This window comes from Pholcus phalangioides, unplaced genomic scaffold, assembly GCF_987345545.1.
Source record: "Pholcus phalangioides strain wild (caught in Gottingen) unplaced genomic scaffold, Ppha-v1.0 ptg000042l_1, whole genome shotgun sequence".
Lineage (NCBI taxonomy): Eukaryota > Metazoa > Arthropoda > Arachnida > Araneae > Pholcidae > Pholcus > Pholcus phalangioides.
Genome location: NW_028301628.1, coordinates 7,261,032 through 7,276,416, shown reverse-complemented (window position 1 = coordinate 7,276,416; position 15,385 = coordinate 7,261,032). Strand labels below are relative to the sequence as shown.

At 38.6% G+C, this 15,385-nt stretch overlaps 1 protein-coding gene across 2 annotated transcripts in view; it reads left to right on the top strand.

The window, feature by feature from the left end:
* Nucleotides 1–15,385, top strand: part of LOC149064394 (uncharacterized) — a 94,272-nt gene that overhangs the window by 64,896 nt on the left and 13,991 nt on the right. For both annotated transcript variants that reach the window (XM_089254845.1, XM_089254846.1), the window contains one exon: nucleotides 10,870–11,014. In XM_089254845.1, coding sequence (XP_089110971.1) covers nucleotides 10,870–11,014 — 145 coding nt within the window. The remainder of the gene's footprint in view (nucleotides 1–10,869; nucleotides 11,015–15,385) is intronic.

The window sequence follows — 15,385 nt, the reverse complement described above, 5'->3', positions numbered from 1 at the left end:
CAATTCTTTGCGGACTTTAATGTCAAAATTGATGAAGGAAAGATTTGAGCATTCCCTCCGGTCCCTTGAATTCCAAAGCATGGCTGTCCGAGGCTTCCATGTTGTTTCTTAAAATTTGCATATCATAAAAAAAAAATTATGTTAAAGCACTAAATGTGTCATTTGTGCAATGGCAGCGAATGAAAATGACCCCCCCCCCCCCACAAAGTACTTACGGGCCATAGGTTGAAAAACGCTGCTCTATAATAACACGCCATGTTCCGCTTTCAAAATTAATAACATGTATTCAATTTTGAAAACGACTGCGAATTGTTAGGAGTAAATGTGCTTATTCGATGACCATCGGCCTCCATCAGATCGGCGATACTGTTCTGTGATGAAAGAAAAAAAAAAAAGGGTTGTACCACCCTTTTGTTCCGCAACATTTACTTCAACGACTTTCACTCTCGCATGTCCTTAACCTCTCTTCATTCATGCGTTCTTTTTGCTTTTCTTTTGCTTTCCTTACGCTATTCACACGTTTCTTTCCACCATTTTTTTTTTCAATTTTTTTGCTCTTTATTCTGACCATAACGCACTCTACTTTCTTCTTCTTATCCATTCGAATGATCGGCTCTTGAATTCAAAGCAGCTTGGATGTACTGCTACAACTTAAAAATGCCCGAATGCTTCCACACGCGGAGAGATTGTTTTCTTCTTCCCACCTTTTCTTTCATCGCGAGTACGGATCCAGTGGTGTGCCCTAGTTATCATCCTATAAAAGTTACGACACTGAGCTAGTTTTCTCAATTTCTCTTTCTTTTTTTTTTTCTCACGTGAGCTGACCTTATCGGCTGTGATCGTGATTGTGTGATCACCACCGTTGTCTGTTTGGTGGCATCTCATTCGGAAGAAAGGAAAAAAAGACTTTTCCTTTCTTCTCTTTTTCGCTTTCCACCTCTCTCTACACGCTCTGGAATGTGCACAGGAACGAATAAATGGTGATCCTATTTAGAGATGAGGGAATGTGTACAAATTTCGGAATTCTGTCAGTGTAGTTTCGGATCATCCAATGTCCGAACGTTTCATCTACCTAGGGTGGCCAGATTTTACTGGTCGGGACAGTCTTCTTCGCTGTTAAATTCACTGTCTCGAAAAAGGCTTTGGAAATGCCTCGTTTGTCCTTGCACATCAAATATATAAGGAAATAGAATTACAGTCCGATCCGCTTAATCGGGTAACATATGAATGGATACCCCGATTATACGGATGAAGCCCTGTGGAATAAAGTTTCCCCCCATAGCGACAATGTTTCCTTGCTTAAATGAACAATTTCTTTTCCCAAAGTCGAATAATTATGATTCACACGGCAACTGCTAATGCACATCAATCACTATGTATATAATATTTTTATGATGTAAATTGTTTGGAAATTTATATTAAAAAAGAAAAATCTTTGTCCTAAGCTGTCTTTAGTGCATTTAATATTTTTTAATATTTTTATTCTCTATTGAGCCCACATAGGACGCTAACTTTTTCAATGGAAGTAAAGATGTGCATAAATGAACCGTAACCGTTAACAGTAATGTAGAGCATCAGACCCAGTTATAAATTAATTTTATTGTCTACATCTCCTTCATCACTATCGGCATGATCACTTCTGCTAACTTTTAAAGGGTCATCCCTCAAAATTATCTCTTTTTTTCTTTAAATTACTGCAATTGGCAGATTTCCCCGAGAAAAAAATGAATTAGTTTAAGAATTGTTTAAATTTCCAAAATTTTGTGCATGTATCCAAACTTCCCGTTTCAGTCATTACACGTGGAATCGATCATATCTTTTTATTTCCTTCTTCTTCTTCGACTTTCTAAAAATATCATGATTATATCATGATATCGTCATAATATCTCACGATCTTCCTTCTTTTTTTTTTCCGATATGTATTACGTACACCATCAATGAGCAAAAAAAAGCAAAAGACCAAAAATGTAATTATGTTGAAATCATAGTGAAATTAATAAATAATCATAAATCAATTAACAAAAAAATACAACATTAAGGGAGATTAATGTTGAAATCATAGGGAATAACTAATTATCAAATATATATATATATATATATTACATTAAGGGGAGATTAAATACAACTAAAATACGATTAATGCGAATCGAAATGCTACAAAAATCAAGATGCGATTCAATCAATGTGATTAAATCGAATAAGATATACGCCATGAAGAAAATGCTACACTAGGAAAACGAAAAAATCTATACCAAAGAACAATTGTTTTTACACTATTTACAAACTATCTTATTCATAAATGTATCCTAAAAACTTACTTTCATAGGATCATCGAGACTTGTTAGAATTCTTTCCTGTGTTGTATCAAGACCATGAGAACATTTTTTGGTCTCAAGTGTTTGAGGTTTTCATCATGGTTAAGTGCAACAATATTATGCACAAACGAAATGGCTTCATGTAGTCTTGAAATTAGAAAAATTACTAAGAAAAAATATTTTCGTTCGTGCAACAACTTAACTTTTAACTTAAGAATTAACTTTTGGATGCGATAAAAAAAGAAAAAAATTTAAAAAATGAAAACTGAAATTTTCAAAGAGTGTGGAATTTCTCTATCTCAAGAGACGAGCGTTAAGAAAAATTCTGATGAAATTGAAGAAGGTATTGGAGAAAGATCGGACTCTTTTTTCAGAAAAAGGAAAAGAAAATCTAATTTCGTCGTTGTTCGACCAAACTGTATTGCAATGATTTCAAGCTGGAAAGAACCAAAAACGCATTGATCAACGATATCTTGATTATACAAACAGCAGAGAAAATCGCCAAACATTTAGAAAAATGCGAAATGTTTTCTGCTTCGAAAGAATGGTTACGAAGTTAACAGCAAATTAACCTTCGATGTTCAAGGCTCGACGGTGACAACTAACATTACGCATGTAATACCGTTTTTTTTCCTGGTGGGGAAGAGGGCATAACAAACTAACTCGTTTGTTTAATTCTGCCATGCCACTGGATATACCTTTGCATTCCTCAGAATAAATTCATTCGATCGGGTCTTATCTACAAGAAAAAAAACATGCTATTTCTGAATGTTCTGTATTGTAAAATGTTTAAAATAAATTTTATTTAATTCTTTGGTTGCAACAAAGACACGAATAAACAATAAAATATAACATAATTATCCTGAGATTACCGATTTTTAGAGACCAAAAATGATAGTTAAGGAAGACAAAAACAAAAAGATCCATGCGATAAAATTGCGTTTTCCTTCTCTCAGAAATCAGAAATTGGATCTTCCACTTTCGAAGACAGAGAACAAATCAAGAGAGTCTTGTCATCAGCCATTATGAATTCTTAAAAAAAAGAAACATTTTGCTTGCTCCTTTTAAAAGAATAAGAAGATGTTCATCCTTTTCCTGTTTTCTTGAGAATGAGAGGAGAAAAAGAACAATTAATCGAATTCAGTTTATGGACGAGGTCTCTTTCTGACAGCTGCGTCCGTTGTCAGCGTTCAGAGTTCACCAAGATTTTTCCCATGTGAATCGCTGCAGCATCTACATAGCTTCTTGGACATGGCCGAAATCTTGATGGCAAATGAAATTCCCATCTCCATACAGGTCTTCAACTTCTGGAGTTAAAAGGTAGGGAGCCTATTGTACACATCCATCTTCAGAAGTCCGTGATTCATTGGGCTCTATTTTTTGATTCCAGCAGCTGAAAAAAGATTGGATCCAGAATTCAACAGTGTTATCAAACATAATCGATACTCCGGTGGTTTCGTGATCTCTGTTGATTTTACCCGATGCTGATTCTATCAAGCGATTGTGGTGTCGCGCTGTTCGATTGCGAACCAGCTGATACAGGCTCTACAATAGCGACAATTTCGTTCATGGATGAGGTCCAATCCCGAGAGACTTATTAATTCAATGTTTTGATGCATAAAATCCATAGTCAAGTTTTCCCACCATACAATGTATTCGTACGATATCAGCACAAGTTTTATTGTACTTTCCAAGAAAATACACAGGGAATTTTGTTTCCAGAAATGTTTCGTTGTTCTACCTGTAAGGCGAAGATTCTAGATGTACATAAATAACCAGAAAAGGCATCAAAACATTCGACCAGTTTGATGTAAGATTGCATGGAAATATTCATGTAACAATCCTTATTTTTTTAAACGAGTTTCAGAACGCTCTAATTTTGTGGAACGAAGAGTAAAAGTAATTTGGGACTTTAAAAGGCATTCAATCTAATTTATATAAGCTTTTTTTACCATCTATTTACTCAAGAAGAGCCCCAAATTGGGCTCTTCTTGAGTAATGGCTCGATTTGGGCTTTTTAACTTGAGATGCACTTAGATCGTAAATTTCTAGGATGTTCTAATTTAAAAAAAAAACGCATATTTCTTCAACTAGTCTAAATAAATTCATTCGATCAGGTTTCATCTAAATGAAAAACATGTCGTCAATGGTGTGTGATGTAGAATGTTCAAATTCTCTTATGTGAAATTTCATAACTCTAACGAAGACATGAATAAATCAACAAATGTGACTAGTTACATAATTGTCCTAAGATTACAAATTTCAAAGACGGTTAAGGAAGAACAAAGAGTATCAATTTGATAATCGGAGAGGAGGGGAAAAACTATTACATCATCAAAGATCGAGCGAATATACGCTGGGTTTTCCTTCTCTTACAAATTGGACCTCCCAGTCCCGAAGATAGAGAACAAATCCAGAGAGTCTTGTCATCAGCCATTAAAAATTCTTAAAAAAAAAAAAAGGAAAAACATTTCTTTTTTCTCTTCCCTCCTTTAAAAAGAATAAGGCGATGTTCATCTTTCTCCTGAGAATGAGAGAAGAAAAAGAACAATTAATCAAAGGCAGTTTATGGACGAGGTCTCTCTCTCTGCCAGCTGCGTGCGTTGTCAACGTTCAGGGTTATTGCTAAACGATGAATGCTCTTAACAAAAAAATGACGCCCTCAGGTGGATAATTTTCGAATACAAGAACTTTTCTATTTATTTATTTATTATTCAACATTCATCTTATTCCTGCCTGAGACGGACGTCCCACTGATCTCAGCCTAATTCTGAACATCGATCTTTTCTTTTCTAAAAGTGTCTGTCTTATATGTCTATGCGCCTATTATGTGTTTTTTTTTTTTAACTTATTTATTCCTGTCTCTTCATCTAAATACAGAAGTAGGTTGCCGTTTATGTGTTTACACCCATTAGGGCAAGAAACATCCCGAAACTGGAGTGGGGCCAAGATTCCCCTCTTTATTATTATTATTTTTTGATGTTACGTCAAGGACCTCGTCTTCATAACAAAATAGGAGGTCCAATGATCTTCACACCTACGCTCGCATCGCTTTCATACAATTAGGACATGGGCTTTTATAGTTCCATTCCATAAAAAGATCGGTTCCGGAATTGATTTTCTTGCTATGGGTTTTTCTTTAGACAGGCTCGGTCTTTATTGGCGGGCGTTGTGAATTACGTGTGTTATGCTCGTGACGCTTTAATATGGGTAATATATTCGTTCTACTGGCAGCTGGAATGCTTCTGAAAGGAAACTCCAAAATATCCGGGTCCAAACCCAGACTTTTGTGAAGCTGTAATTTACACACACGTGAGTGTAACTGGATAAGGCGCATGTTGTATGACTAGATCAGGTTTTTTTTTTACTATTTGTTCCATGGATCTCCTTTACCAGTAAAATAAAGGCAATCAGCCCTTCACGCCAATATTAAGTGTTGTAAGGAAATCAGGATTATGTCTCTGGTGAAATGGTTAGCGAATTTCTTGGTATTCAAGAGGACCCGAGTTCGATTCCCAGGGAAGACAAACAACTTTTGTTTCCGAAGATTTGTTTCGGCATAATATTCAGAAAATGATATTTCTCGATATGTTGTTTCCTCATCAAAGCTCACGGCCCTCCCCCCGAAACCTCTCTAAGGACTCAAAAAGGGGGGGGGGGGTACCGTGTGGATGGGTTGAGAACATCTGGACTAGATAATAACGTGATCCTCAAGTATTCCAAGGGATCAGCATGATCCATCCAGGGAATTAGTTATTGCTAGTAAACATCTATGCCCGAACCGAGGTCAGGATTAGAACCCAGACCTGTACAGTGAGAGTCTAGCTCCCTAACCACTCGACTGCCAGGCGGAAATCGGTTGATTTATTTTTGATGCTCATGGTGTCATAGACGATTATGGTAAATATAGACGCGTGACACTAACTGACCAATATTGGTTTGTATGCTGTAATATATGTATTCGGTAATATATTCTGCATTGCGGCCATACATGTAAGTATGGTCGTGGTTTGTACTGGACGGGCGTGGTTTGACTGTGACACTCATAAGTGGAGTTGGCTCATTTAGTTTTACAATAGCCAGACACAAACAAAATACTGTGACCGGTCGATCATAGTTTCCAATCGGTGCACTTAAACAAACTTAGTGACTCGACTTTGCTGGGCACACTTGGGCGGCAGATAGCGGATGCAGGCAGTTCGATCGGGAAATATAGCCTCAAAAATCACCCATAAAGTAAATGTATTGAAGTAATTTTTATTTTGCAACACATACATAACTACATTGGTAATTCAAACTATAATAAGAAAAATAATCCGAGTTGAAAATTTCTAAGTAAAGAGAAATGCAAAGAAATATTCTAACAAATTAGCGAAAATCACAGTCACACCCACTCTGCAACAAACAAACACCAGCAAATTCAAAATATAAGATGGGAAGATTATGGTGATATGCGCCTTATGCGCAAAGGATGTTCTGAATTTTTATCTTCAAACTGGCTCCAGTAATGAACGTTTAAAGGACAATTTTGAACATATGCAAAGCAATGCATTTAATGGTTAATAATAACCATCTTGTCAAATCTATTGATCACGTTTTCTTATCTTCAGTATGGCTTTAAATCTTCTTTTATCGACGATAACCAATAATGAGACTAACCAATCGCGATTTCCATCAGATCCTCCTAATAATCACCCCCATCCTTATAACACACGGGGTTGGGAAATCGTGTGGGATGTTTCACTAGAAACTAATTCCATTGAGCAACCTCAACCTTAAATGAAGAAGACGCGTAATTCAATGCAGAGACTCCACCCTCACGGATGGCGACCACTTCCGAAGACCAGTTCCAGCGGTGGCCAAATCTTCAACTGTCTCTTATAACTGCGTATCAAGAATCCGCACGGAACTGGATAGTGGATGATGTATCGCCAAAATACCAAACGTAGTCATAGATGTATTTTGACGCCATGAGAGAGAGAGGAAAACTACATCTCCACCCTCGCTTCATAATTCTTTTTCCATTCACAAACGAGTCATCTGCTGTCATGGACTGAAAATACCCAAAGAAGGTGTCCACCCACCAGCTGTGAGAATCCGACAAAGTAGTTATATTTCAAGCTGTCCGCGACGTAATTATTTGCGCATTCATCATTTAATATTGTTTCAGTAATTAGCGGGGAGCAAATTGCACCCGCTTTACGCTCATTAACTTCCAGTTAAGGAGTTTCGGTCACCAACGGGTACGTCAGCGACGGATTCTCGACATTACGAGAAAAGAAGCCAAAACTGCTGATGTGAAAAGGAAGATGAGTGCACCTTTACAACAACTTTTTTATCGTCAAAACCGGAAGCTACCGGGTTGCAGAACGTTCAGACATTTCAATGGATTAAACATAGCACACTCCCTGTAATTTTAGAGGTGGTGGCGCTCTTATTTGATGTGAACCTTGGCCGTTCTTACATTCCTGGCACTGTGATCGATTTTTAACTGGTATGTTAGCCAGAATCGGTGAAAGATATGTTGTCATGGTGTTCCACATGCATCAACCCCCCCCCCCCCCCACAAAGGAACACCTTGAAAACTCTAAACGATGTATGGCGGGGGTGAATCTGGTCCATATCTGCCGTAGTGTTATGTTAATTAATTTTCGTCGTTGGTCATTTATTTATTTATTTATATTTGTTTATTTTGTTCAGCATTGGATATCATAGATCAGGGATGCACAACCTTCTGTTTGCGGGCCAAATGTTGCACGTCAAGGCATTCCACCCGGTCCGCGAAAGGCTTTCCGGTGTAGAAAAGTATCAATACACACAACACGACGTAATATACACCATTGAATCCAATAAAATAAATCCAATAATAATGAATCCAATAAAAATATTATATACATAGTAGTCGAAAGGTATTAATAGTTGCCGCATGAATCATGTTATTCGATTAAGCGGGGGAAATTACTGAACTTATGTAATTAAGCGGATAACTCTACCATTGCCTGTGTGGGGAAATTCTGGTTCCAGACAATTTTATCCCGTTAATTGTATTCGTTATCCTATTAAGCGGGGCGATTGTATTTCCTCAATAAGACTACAAGAGGCTGGAATTTTCACGCGAAAATATACGAGATATCTCCAATTATGGACAAAGAATTCTTCGAAGCAAGCAAAGCTGCCATTTATCACTGGAATATCGCCAATTGCTGGAAACGAAGTAATAATGCAAAGCGCAGTGGATTAAAATGTAGTTTCATGGGTGGGAAAAAAACCCATTTAATTTGCCAAATGTGTAAGATAGTGAATGCATATTTATATCAATCAATCGATCAACAGACCTTTATTTTTTTAAGAAAACACAATATTATGCAAAAAACAGGGTAAAAAAATTGCCAAGAAGCCGACTTGAATCTTACTACTGGCAATCACAAGATTGTAGAGTATACATTGACAGAAAAATTCAGCATAATTACAAAAGTTAAAACAGATACGACTAAATTAATTACGATACATTAATTACGACACATTAATTACGACTAGGAAACAATATTTTAATCCTTGATATCAATAAAGAATAGAAATCCAAGCATCGTTAAAAACACGGTGGAAAATCGGTAGATTTCTATAAAATAAACTCAGGATGCCAAAATCAGTTGGAGTTCCCGTAAAATACGGGCCATATAAGTCATCTTATACAAACAAGTGTTTGGCCCGCGAGTGATAGGTAACTGGCTGTATACTAAAATGGTTGTGCACCCCACCTGTTATAGATCTTGGATGTTTTTAAGCCACCGAAAGTTATCACGCCGATACTCAATCATTTGATGGTAATACCAGAAGTCCCGTCAGACTGATTTAGGAAGTTGAGAACACTTCAATGATGACATTGAAAAATCACATTCAGGTAAAACTGTGACCTGACTGATGTCTAGATACTTTTATTGACAATCGTCAGAGCATTTCCGGGCCTCGAAAACCAAACAGTTGTCATCGTACAGTGATATAATACTGACAACCCAAAAAAAGCCAATTATTACTATTTTTTCGCCACAAATAACATTTCATCACCATCGCATTCTTATTTCTTTCCATTCACTATTCCTCTTTTTAACATTTCTTAGCCTTCATTTCACCGATTTCCGTCATGGCGGGGGGTCAGATGATGACAGAGAGAGACGTCCTTGACAAATTGAATTTATTTGACAGGTCCACACCACTTTTCTTTTGAATGTCTTCAATTCATCTTGGTTATTTTCACAATTCATTTCTTCTAATAAAATGCGAGTTTCCAATTTGGTTGCTCAAGAATAACGCTCTTTATAGTTCCCGTAGACCCCTCAATTACATTCGAGGGAATTACAATTAATGCCTTATCGCGTCAGAAGAATCTATTGATCTCCGTTATATAATGGTAAAAATGTATGGAGGATCTAGCTGTGATCTTGAATTGAATGGACTGTGAAGATTTATTTAGTTGTTTTCATTCGTGTCCGGAAAATTCACCAACATCAGTTCAAAACCATGAGGGAACGAATGTTCCAGTGAGCAAGTGAATGAGTGAAACGGACCTATAACTAGAGATAGCTCACTCCCGATCATTCACTCACAAGTTCAGTCAGTCCATCACTAGGTAGCTCATACTATCACTCACTCATGGGGGTTGCTCCCTCTGTCATTCTATATTGCTCATATCGCCACTCACTTACTCCCTATGTCACTCACTTGCTCACCAGGTAACTCACTTCATAGACCACCCACTCAATATCACTCACTATGCCACTCGATCACTCTCTCTCTCAGTAGGCTGGTCACTCAGTTGATCTATAGTTCTGTCATTTACTCCCTAGTTCATAATCATACTCACTAGATCGTTCTCTTTTTTATTCACTCATTATGTCACTCATTATATCATCAACTCACTAGGTTGTTCATTCTGTTATACACTCAATCACCTGGCCGCTCACTCTCTAACTACGTCGATCACTCTCACTCGATTTCTCACTAACTAGGACGTTCATTTCACTACCTCACCAGGTCACTCACTCACTATGTGTCGCCAACTTTCACTCACTTACTCACTAACTAGGTCACTCACTTTCACTCGCTAACGCGCTCACTAACTAAGTCGCTCACTCTGTTATTTTCTGACCGACCTGTCACACGCACTCAATCACCAAATCACGCACTTACTAAGTAAGCCATTCACTCGGTCACTCTCTCTTACTAGATCTCTCAGTCTACCATTGGGTCGCCCATCATGACGCTCACTCGCTAGGTCGCCCACTCACCCACTAGGTCACCTACTCACTCACTCACAAGGTCACTTGCTCTATCTCTAGATCGCTCACACTATCACTCGCTCAATCACTATTTGGCTCACTCACCAACGCTAACCACTTATTCACTAACTACTGCGTCATTTACTGAGATTCACTCACTCGGTCATTTCTCGCTCACTTTTACTGGCTTTTCTTAAATAATCAAAAAATATCGCGAGTTTGAAAATTTTGTATATTTCACAGGAAAAATTTCAATATTTTTTTTCATTTATTGGCAGTCATTTTTTGGACGGACTTACAACAACCTGGCAGCTCTTGGAGAATGCAAGAACAGTGGCCAGTGCGTCATCAACAAGAAGAACAGGACATCGTGCAAGAGCTGTCGGTTGAAGAAGTGCCTATTGGTTGGAATGTCCAAGAGTGGTGAGTTTTTATTCATTTTGAGATTTTTCACTGGGAATTTCCGCTCCAGAGTTTGTGTAAGTAATATCAGATAATGATTTTCAGTCATATTTTCACCCTGATCTTCCACAATACTGTTCCCCAAACTGGGCGATATCGAACCCTGCTGGGCGATGGAGTGGTCCGAGGGAGCGATAGAAGCTACGTGTTTAATATAGGATCCCATGGGTTCCGTTGAGTTGGGGAGTGATGGGAGAAAAAAAAATTCTGAAGAAGGGAAATGGAAATAAAAGTTTGAGAAACTATGCTATACACACTAGGTGTATCGAAATTTAGGCAAATTTATTTACTCTGAATTGTTTAATATTCGTGTTCCCGTGAATCTCGTGTTCTTATTGACTGTATTCGGATGAGTAGTTTTTGGAGAAAAACTACTCAGAATACGGGAACGACTTCAATTATAATCACCCTGTATAATCAGTTGAAACAATAGGATTTAATCTATATTCTATAAAAAAAAATAAAACAATCATGGGATCATCTCAATAAGATCTCAATCACTCTCTTAAGCAGGAAATATAACGTCAGAATGAACTGATTATATTGAAAAATCACATCTATAATACACAAATATACAGAGATAGCATCAGTCAACTGGCTAACTGATCTGTGCTAATCGTTCCGCTGGTTGTATTTTTTTCCCACACCCCATTTTAGGCGATGAAAGTGAAATTGGAATAAAAAAAAAACGAGAAAGACAAACTAGTTCATGGTCAAATGCGGCTTTTTTACTTATTTATTTATGTGTTGTTGTTTGCACCCTCTGCCGGAGACTTTGTATGTTTATGTGTGTGTGATACTGAAATAGTAAAAGTCATTGGACTGAATCAAGATCGTAATTGGATCAGTTTTGACAAGCGAAATTGACAGACCGTGAAGGTCTGTTGGGACTTAGTTACGGTACAGTCGGTTAAGTCCGATAAAATACTTACAACGTTAAGTATACACACGTAGAGACAACGTCAGGTGCAAAATACGGTAAAAAGATTATAAACCGTTTGCGTTAGAAAAAAGAAAAATACACGAAATTACAGTTGATGGTCAAATTTGTCGATGGACAAGCCCAATTAAGTACTCGATTTTTTTTTAAGTAGGTAATGAATCGTAATCACTTGGTTGAGTTCAGTTTTGATTTCAATTGCAGTCGTACTCGATTACGACGATATCGATGATTCTGCGAAGTAGTGTCATGTGTCGTTACAGTTCAAGTTGACGTTTTCAAGACATTTCAAATATGAAAAATACAGGGTGTCTCTTGTAAGTACTAATGCGGCCTTTATCTCATCGACTGTTTGTTGTAGAGATATGATTTCAGTTTAGAAAATGCTCAAAACGCGTCGAAAAATTAACCTGTACCGGTTCTGAGAGTAGAAGTACAGTGTGTAACAAAGTAAAAAATGTAAATTTTTATACGGTCCCCTTGTTCTATAACTTTCAATTAGAAAGTTTTGGCCCTGTGTCTTTCTTGAGACCAACAAAAGAATTCCAAGTTTCTAAATGCAATATTTGCTGAGTTATTATACACTGAAGAGCCAAAAAAACTGGCACACCTGCCTAATATCGTGTAGGGCCCCCGCGAGCGCGCAGAAGTGCTGCAACACGACGTGGCATGGACTCGACTAATGTTTGAAGTAGTGCTGGAGGTAATTGACACCATGAATCCTGCAGGGCTGTCCATAAATACGTAGGAGTAAGAGGGGGTGTAGATCTCTTCTGAACAGCACGTTGCAAGGCATCCCAGATATGTTCAATAATGTTCATGTCTGGGGATTTTGGTGGCCAGCGGAAGTGTCTGAAGTCAGAAGAGTGTTCCTGGAGCCACTTTGTAGCAATTCTGGACGTGTGGGGTGTCGCATTGTCCTGCTGAAATTGTTCAAGTCCGTCGGAATGCACAATGGACATGAATGGGCGCAGGTGATCAGACAGGATGCTTACGTACCTGTCAGAGTCGTATCTAGACGTATCAGGGGTCCCATATGACGTCAACTGCACACGCCCCATACCATCACAGAGCCTCCACCAGCTTGAACAGTCCCCTGTTGACATGTAGGGTCCATGGATTCACGAGATTGTCTCCATACCCGTACACGTCCATCAGCTCGAAGCAATTGGAACCGAGACTCGTCAGACCAGGCAACATGTTTCCAGTCCTCAACAGTCCAATGTCGGTGTTGTCGGGCCCAGGCGAGGCGTAAAGCTTTGTGTCATCAAGGGTGCACGAGTGGGCCTTCGGCTCCGAAAGCCCATATCGATGATGTTTCGTTGAATGGTTCGCACGCTGACACTTGTTGATGGCCCAGCATTGAAATCTGCAGCAATTTGCGGAAGGGTTGCACGTTTGTCACGTTTAATGATTCTCGTCAGTCCCGTTCTTGCATGATCTTTTTCCGGCCGCAGCGATGTCGTAGATTTAATTTTTTACCGGATTCCCGATATTCACGGTACACTTGTGAAATGGTCGTACGTGAAAATCCAAATTTCATCGCTACCTCGGAGATGCTATCTTCCCCATCTCTCGTGCGCCCACTGTAACACCACGTTCAAACTCACTTAAATCTCGATAACCTGCCATTGTAGCAGCAGTATCCGATCTAACAACTATGTCAGACACTTGTTGTGTTATATAGGCGTTGCCGACCGCAGCGCCGTTCTCTGATTGGTTCCATATCTCTTTATTTGCATACGCATGCCTGTACCAGTTTTTTTGGCTCTTCAGTTTATATATATATATGGAATTAAAATATCGGAGAAAAGTAGGGAAAGCATGAGTGAGAGAAAAGAGCGTTGTCCGCCTTTTTTTTTTTTTCTTTTGCTTTTCTTTCGTAACTTTTCTCCATTTTTTGAATTCAAATATCTTAGCGAATATTGCACTTAGAAACATGGAATTTTTTCTGATGACCCCAGGAGAGACTGGACAACAACTGTTTAATTGTAAGTTAGAGGACAATGGGACCATATTAAAAATGTAGATTTTTTTTTATTTTGTTACACGTTTTATTTTCACTCCCAAAACTGGCACAGGGTAATTTTTGAACGCACTTTCAGCATTATTTTAAGTTGATCATGCCTCTACGACGGACGGTTGATGAGATAAAGGCCGCATTAGCACTTACAGGACACCCTGTATAATCAATCAGATGCTATCTAATTCTCCATGAACAGTTGAGATTAACCACATATATTTTGCCGAGAAAAATGCAGAAAATTATGATCATAAATACGTTTACCGATTCTCACGGAAAACGTTACCAAATTTCGCCGAAGTTGCCAACTATTTTGCATTTGCTCGAATGTAACCGATGCGCTTATTGGTTGGATTTTACAAGTTTTATAAAATATATTTTATCAAACTTTTATATTGTAATCCCAGCCTTAGTCAGAGGTCGGTTGCTCAGGAGCTTCCGAGAAAGGTCGTACAAATCTATCAGCCAGGGATTGTTGAGCTATGGGTCACGACCGAAACTTAATCCGCAGGAGCTTCCTAAATGAGCCATATAAATATACCCACAGTCCTGTTATGAATGCACGTATTGCGTAACTGGAATCACTAATTTCGAAAAACAAACTGTTCCATGGGTCGCGAAGCTGATCCTTTTGTTGATTTCGGATCATGGCTGAAAAATATTTAGAAGTCCTGCGGAAGTGGGTTCGTAAGACCCATCACGGAAACCCTCGTGAATCAGGTTTGGATCTTGACCCATAGCCCAAGAGCACCAGGTTGTAAGTGGATTTGATAGACCCGTGTAGGATGCCCAGGCTACCTAAATTTGGGTCGTTATCAAGCTGAAGAGTGATTGGCTGTCAGTGAATTTGAACGACCCATCACGGAAACCCTTGTGAATCAAGCTTGGATCTTTACCCCTAGCTCAAGAGCACCAGGTTGTTAGTGGATTTGAAAGACCCGTGTCGGAAGCCCAGGCGACCCGAGTTGTCGTTAACAAGCTAAATAGCCATTGCCTATCAGTGGATTTGAACGACCCATCACGGAAACCCTTGTGAATCAAGCTTGGATCTTTACCCATAGCTCAAGAGCACCAGGTTGTTAGTGGATTTGAAAGACCCGTGTCGGAAGCCCAGGCGACCCGTGTTGTCTTTAACAAGCTAAAGAGCCATTGCCTATCAGTGGATTTGAACGACCCATCTCGGAAACTCCTGTGACCCAACGGTTAAGAACCCCTGTATTAGAGGTTCACCGGTGTTATAGGCTGCCAAGGCTCATTAGCATCATTCTCTATGGAAATCAGTCGGGACAGTCAGTGATTGACGTTACAACGGATGTTGATGTAACCGAGTTTAACTGTATTTTATAATTCATTTTTGTTTCTTTTGAAA